The 6,622-nt window shown below is 42.1% G+C and overlaps 1 protein-coding gene across 2 annotated transcripts; it reads right to left on the bottom strand.

Moving 5' to 3' along the window:
- Positions 1-486: 486 nt before the first annotated feature.
- Positions 487-6,347, bottom strand: hdgfl2 (HDGF like 2). Of its 2 annotated transcripts, none has more exons than XM_017406867.3 (16): positions 6,087-6,347; positions 5,570-5,646; positions 4,887-5,028; positions 4,520-4,714; positions 4,265-4,387; positions 4,106-4,174; positions 3,842-4,022; positions 3,608-3,692; positions 3,201-3,498; positions 2,952-3,085; positions 2,795-2,862; positions 2,628-2,698; positions 2,439-2,540; positions 2,023-2,179; positions 1,810-1,918; positions 487-1,634 (listed from the first exon to the last, which is right to left on the bottom strand). In XM_017406867.3, exons 1-16 carry the CDS (start codon positions 6,156-6,158, stop codon positions 1,535-1,537), a joined length of 1,983 nt encoding a protein of 660 aa, XP_017262356.1. In that variant the 5' UTR covers positions 6,159-6,347; the 3' UTR covers positions 487-1,534. The 2 variants fall into 2 exon arrangements, with proteins under 2 accessions (XP_017262356.1, XP_017262355.1); XM_017406866.3 differs by having other exon boundaries at positions 1,810-1,921; positions 6,087-6,346.
- Between the last annotated feature and the right edge of the window lie 275 nt (positions 6,348-6,622).

The following is a 6,622-nucleotide window of genomic DNA, read 5'->3' as shown; positions in this document are numbered from 1 at the left end:
TAAGATAAAAATTTACACTGACTTAAAATTATGAGATGGTATTCTATAATTATGAATTAAAGCCTAATTTTTCTTCCATTACAGTGGCAAAAATGGGCTTTTATACAGAGCAGAAATCTTGCCAGTGTACAAACTTTAAGATATTATCAAAAGCTAAATTAAAACTTTTTTTATTACTGTGGTTTGTTCATTTATTAGTATCGTAGCTTGAGAAAAAAATTATTTCAAGTCAATTAAACAGTTTTAAAATACACTCATTACCATGATGACGATGACCATCATCTTGAGATGCAAGTTCTGTTCTTAAATATTTTTGAAAAATAAATATTCTCATATATAGAGAGACCAAAAATCTATTATATCAACTTGAAAGAAAAATGATCATACTTCTTTTGGTATTTCATTTTAACACAAGAATAATCCATCAGCCGAAAGAAAAACAAAAGGACCATATTTGTAGTTAACAGGAAGCAAGAAAAGCAAAACTCATGCTGAGATTTTTTATTCAAGTCTCAACTACATTATAGAAATGCTTTATCAATTTACATAGCACTAAAAACACGTGTTGTATGCACATGACAGAAAAATGTCAAAATAGGCTGCATCTACATGAGATCTCAGTAGCTTTTTTGGGGGGAGGGGGTTTAGTCTGTACTGGTCTTCGGTTTATTACGCAAATATCTGAAAGCAGACAACAGAGGAGAGTGCAAGTTTCAACTGCACATTGATTATTTTAGACAAAAACTGCAATTATTTGAAAACAATAATAATTAAAAAAAAAGTCTGTGGGGTTTAAGTGGAAAACAGTTTTTAAGTGACTCTTTACATTTCAGACTCCATTAACTGGATCTAGACCAGATAATTAAAAATAATATTTAACATAAAAGACTAACAAATAGTACTTCACCACTCAGACAACATTACGCACACAGAAAAGAGGCCTTTTTGTTGTTTGGCAGGCTTTATAAAACGAAGCAAACAGCTGTTAGGAGCGCCACAAAATCCAGAAAGCAACAGGTTCACATCCTGACCTCGGGTCGTTTCGGTCTCTTTATTAAAAAAAACAATCTGTACGATTTCAATCCATATTACCCAAGGTTAAAAATGCAAATATTCATTACAGTGTGAAGGACCAGAGAGAGAGAGACAAAAACAAAGAAAAGAGTTTGTGTGGCAGACAAAATAAAAGCAGTCTGGAGCTGGAGTTTGGACAGTTCAAGTGTCGCATAAAAAGAAAAACATTTCAGAAACGACAACAGAAAAGGTTTGAGCAGTGCCACAAACTAACACCTTAAGAGGCATGTATTTTTTCTGTGAGAAACACGGACCAGACTATTTGAATGGATGGCTTTTCTGATTCGATATCGATGTACCACAAAATGTCCAATATTGACGTAACAGATGCTGCGAGAAATGATGGGTGTGTGTGTTGCCATGACGTTGAGGCAGAAGCTCCGGCTGACGTCAAACAGAGGCCACCATTTATTTATTTATTTTTAAGCACTTGGTCCGCTGCTCGAGACTGAAGAGTCTTTCAGCTTTCAACAGCCGGCGGTTCTTTTTCTGCCGAGATGGAGCCGTCTGCTTCGTCATATGTGTTTGTTGGTTGTTCGGCCGGGCTGTCCGAGCTGTGCCTGAAGAGAAAGCACACTTAAACTCCGGTCGTGTCTAAATTAAAGCTAAAACGGCGAACACAGACGGTTTGCGGTGAACAGATGGTTCGGCGTTAAACAAAAATAAGACAATAACACCTTCTCTCAAACAACATGACTGAAAGTGGATTTTAAACGTTTAATGAGTGATCCTTACCGGTTTGGACTCGAAGCTGTGTCGTCGTTGTTTTCTTCCTGTAACGGTGATTTTGGTTTGTCCTCGGCCTCACTTTTCTTCTCCTCCGACTCCCCGTTCACTGGCGTGGCTTCTAACAAGAGACGAATTTCGACTGAAATAAACTTGCGAGAGAATCCAAACTCCAACCGGAGTTAAAAACACGACGAGCGTAATACAGAAGTGGCTTTTTACCAGTGTTTTGGGACTCTTTGTCATCATTCTCTGCCTCCTTGTTCTCCGTTTTAGGTTTAGCCGGCAGCTCAGCCTTCCCCACAAAGCGAAGTTTTAACTTGTTATAGACGTCGCTGGCTTTCTCCATGACCGCAGCGCTGGCCTTATACCGTCGAATCTGTAAAAATCAACACTGAGGGTTTTATTTGAGTCCCTCATTTCAATCTTAATGTAGTTACATTTATCTTTGAGGGTACCAAGAGCCTGAAAAGGGTTCAAGAGTAACACAGTAGTAGGTTATTATAATACAAATTTAGCTTTTCTAAATGAATCCAACAGATCACATATTTCAATAGACAGACATGGTTTCGTTCCAATAAATACCAAAAGCAGACAAACGATGAAGTAAAGCCAAACGATGAGCAGAAAAGGTGCACCTTTTTTAACGTGGCAATAACTTCAGCGTTCTTATGGAGGATCTGGCTGGTGACGGGTACAGACTCAAGCTCCTCCAGTGCTCGTAGACATCGCTCAATGTCCTAGAAATCGAACAAACAGGCACAAAAGAGGAGCTATGAATGCATTCAAACACACACCTGCATTGAACGGTTATTTCTGTGACTTACTGGGTTGTCCACTTTAAGTGCAAACTTAATATCTGTATGGAGTTTCTGTAGCCTTTCCTCTGGTGATGGCTCTGGGTATACAGACATAAGGACAAACATGCTAAAATGGTACTTTATAACTTATAATAGTATCATTCAGTGGAGATTTAACAGTGAGCCCTACTAACCCTTTTTCTTTTCCACTTTCTTTTCTGGCTGCCTCTCCACTCTGCGTTTGGGTTTTTCAGGCTTAGACCTACGTTAGAGAGAGAGATCCGTGATCTGTGACCTTTAATATTTAATCACGTCCTTCTAAACGAGGTCTGCTCACGTGTGCTCGCTCACCTTGCTCTGGACTTCTCCTCTGCCCGCCTGGCCTTCTTCTCTTTCAGCTCCTTCTCCTTTCGTTCTTTTCTTTCCTTCTCTTTTTTTACTTTTGCCGCCTTCTGTTTGTCCAGCTTCTTGTGTGATTTTCTCACCTTTTTGACAGAAAAAAAAGAAGATGCGCGTCACATGCAGCTACCCTGCTGTGATTGAGGCATAGCAGGTATATTCTAATTTACGTGGCTGAGAGCTTCGAAGCTGGAGGTTTACCTCACTTGGCGGTGGAGAATCAGAGTCGGAGGGCGCAGGGATCGGGGGTGGAGGGGGTTTCTTGGACTTCTTCAGCGGGTGATCATCTATACCTTCATCTGAACTACTGCTGCTGTCACTGTCGCTGCCTTTCTTCGCCTTATCTTTGTCTTTTTTCTTTTTCTCATCTTCTTCCTTCTCTCTTTCTCGCAGCCGGCGGAGCTCCTCGGCCTCCTCCTTTTTCCGCCTCTCCTCCAGCTCTCGCCTGCGCTCCTCATCACGTTTTTTCCATTCGCTGATGCGGTCGGGTTCACTGTCACTGTAAGAGGGAAAAAAAAAAGAAAAGATTAAAAATGAAGGCGCTGGGCTCATATTCACAATGTGTGGTTCACGCCCAGATAAAGATGACAGCTCCGGAGCGGCCTGACCTGTCGCTGTCGGAGGACGATGAAGGAGCTCGTTTCACCGGGGCCGGCTTGGGCTTTCGCGCGCGAGGCTTCGGCGCAGGTTTCTCTGCAGATCAGACAAAACGCAGACAAACTATGAAACTAATGTCAGAATATTTACGAGCAAGAAGACCAAGTTTTTGAAAAATCATAATCTAAAATTCAACTTTTATTATATTGAACAGAACTGCGATTTAGAAAAACAGCAGTTCTCACCTTTCTTGCGGGCCGGCGGGCCCTTCCGAGGAGGTGCATCGGATTCTGATCCAGACTTTGACCCAGACTGGGATTCTGAGCCAGACAGAGCGGGTCGAGGCTTCTCGTCCTCGGAGTCGCTGTCCACCACTTTCCTCTCCGACCCCGATGCCGAGTCTGAATCTGAGTCGGACGAAGCTTTCTGTTCCATCACGGATGGAAAGAGAGAAGCAACATTAATCTTACATATAAATAAAAGTTTACAAGACGAGGATCATGGTTTACCTTCTTCTTCCCTCTGCCTACTGCTTTTTTTCCACCTCGCGCTCCAGATTTCTTCTCTGGAGTGAAATCCTGTTGAAGAAAAATCACAAAACACTAATTATTTATAGTCTGTTGCCACAACCAGAAATCATACTAGAACGTGTACTTTTGTGTTTCGACCTTGTCGCTATTTTTGCCAGAGTCAGACTCTGATGGCGTTGGTTCTGATTCAGATGGAGAGCCACTCTCTTCTTCATCTCGGTCACTAGAAGAACCACGGGCTTTTTTAGGAGGAGGAGGTCGCTAAAAGAAAAAAAAAAAGGAGAACGATTATCTTTTCACTGAGAATCAATTTTATTCTGTTCAGTTCAATAACTTGACAACAGAAGTTTCTTTGGAGTAAAATGTTGTGAAGCTGCAAAAAATCATCTTTACCTTTGGAGGTTGTGGCTTTCTTTTCACTCCTCCTCCTCCCTTTCCTCTGTCGTCACTCCCGGAGTAAGAGTCATCCTCGCTGCCCGAGTCGGCTTTTTGAGGTACTGGGGCGCCCTCGTCATCATCCTCATCCTCGTCACTTCCTCCCTCTCCTCCTCCTCCATCGTTGCCCTCACTGTCAGATGAGCTAGCTGGCTGCAGAGATACAGGAATAGGAAAGTGAGGCACATTTCTTCCAAAATAATATCCACAGTGTCTTCAAAGCAGGATAAAAACCCCTCAATACACAGACTCTCAGCATTTTAAAGACACAGTCTGTGATAAACAAGAGGACAGTTTGATTTTTGGATGCTTCAGGCTGACTTACTACAGGCGGGGCACTGTAGGAGGCATGTGGATTGTTCTGGATCTCCCATAAACCTTCGTTGAACCCCTTCCTTTTGTTGGGCTTTCCATATCGTTCTCTATACTTTTCATAGGCAAAAAGGTCCTTCGGTGCAAGGAATGCTCTGTAAAAGAGAAAAAGGAGTCAACCTAAACGGCAGCCGACAGGTAAGCGAAGCAAGTTTCGATTCAACAAAAAGGATGTTTGCACTTTTTTATTAGGGTTGGTTCATATTCGATTGAGACTTCAGGTCGGCACACTGCGCCCCCTAGTGGTAGTTTTAACTAAATGTGTCAACACAACTCGTTTTGCCATTAAATTTACATTTTGAAGTCAGTAAAACCTACTTAATCATGCATCTTAAAGAGCGATATCTCACACTAAATAAACCGCAGACGATTCTTGAATCCAGCCTCCTCTTTTCATTTACACCTAAAACAATCAAACCTTTCTGTATTTTATAAAATGGGGCAATCCATAAAAACTGGCATACTCATTTTGGTTTATTGTGCAAATACACCAGACTTAGCCATACACAATGAATCGGATTTTTAGGGCTCTGGCAGGGGGTTGCTGTATAACATATTAAAAGGAAAACAGGAAAAGCTTTTAAAACTGGAGCAACAAAGTATGAACACTTCATCCCAGGTGAGGAGTATACTCACGTTTCATGAGTCCCAAAGAAGAAAATTGGGATTTTATTAGGAGGTGGTTTCACAGCTCCATCAGCCACGTCTTCAATCTGTAAACAAGGAGAATATCAAGCAACAACCGAGAGATAAACACTGTGATGCACTATTTTCCGGGCACTGGAACATCATTGTGCCTGAACGCATCCGTGCTGTGCGGCCGATGTGTATTTTACTACGTGTTGAAGCGAGTTTACGACCCAGGAAACAAGCCTCGGTTATCTCAAACGTCATTTCCAAATGAACAGCGTTAGCTTCGCTGTCTCCCTGCTGAATAGGCCAGCAGCATCTCATGCAAGTTCTGCTGCTCGTACACAGACTGCGAGTTATAAACCACATGTCAGCGCGCAGAAACCAGCTTATGTGTTTGCTTATTGATAGGCATTAGGTTGCAGAGGGATACACAGAAGACAGTCTTATCCAGCGTCCCATGCAGAGCAGCCCACCCCCTCCTCTCCGCCCCTTTCGGCTCCTGTTAACGTTGCCTGCTTACCCGAGCTGGCCAGTGGGGGTATCCCTTCATTTTAGCGAAGACCAGGTCTCCGGGCTGGAAGTTGTGAGGCATTGTTCCGCTCCTCCGTGCAGCCTGGATGTTAAAAATGCTCCGCGACGCTGTCTCCCCGTGTCTTTCTCGGTTGTGATGTTTTCAGGTCGACACAAAACCTGGAAACGATGGAGTTAGCTAGCAAGCTAACTGCATACTAACCGAATACTAACGTTACCGCGAGATCGAAGACAGACGTATTGCGCAGGCACTTCCGCTTAGGGCTCGATGGTGGACTTCAAAATAAAAGCGCTTGATAGGAGTCGTTTAAAAATGTTAAAACACGATAGTTTGGTGACTAAATATAATAAAATTACAAAATATAATTAACTTTACATACGCCATGAGAGATTTAATGTTGACGGTATTTTAACTAAATGAAAATAAGTTCTAACTTTATCAAAGTTCTTAAAAAAAGGTTAAAAAAAAGCAGCTGCACAAAATGGTTTAATCCTATGACTCATACCAGTAAAAGTTTTAACAGA

This window comes from Kryptolebias marmoratus, linkage group LG24, assembly GCF_001649575.2.
Source record: "Kryptolebias marmoratus isolate JLee-2015 linkage group LG24, ASM164957v2, whole genome shotgun sequence".
In the NCBI taxonomy this organism is placed as follows: domain Eukaryota; kingdom Metazoa; phylum Chordata; class Actinopteri; order Cyprinodontiformes; family Rivulidae; genus Kryptolebias; species Kryptolebias marmoratus.
Note: the sequence above shows the minus strand (reverse complement) of the source record. Positions and strands in the feature narration are given on the sequence as shown.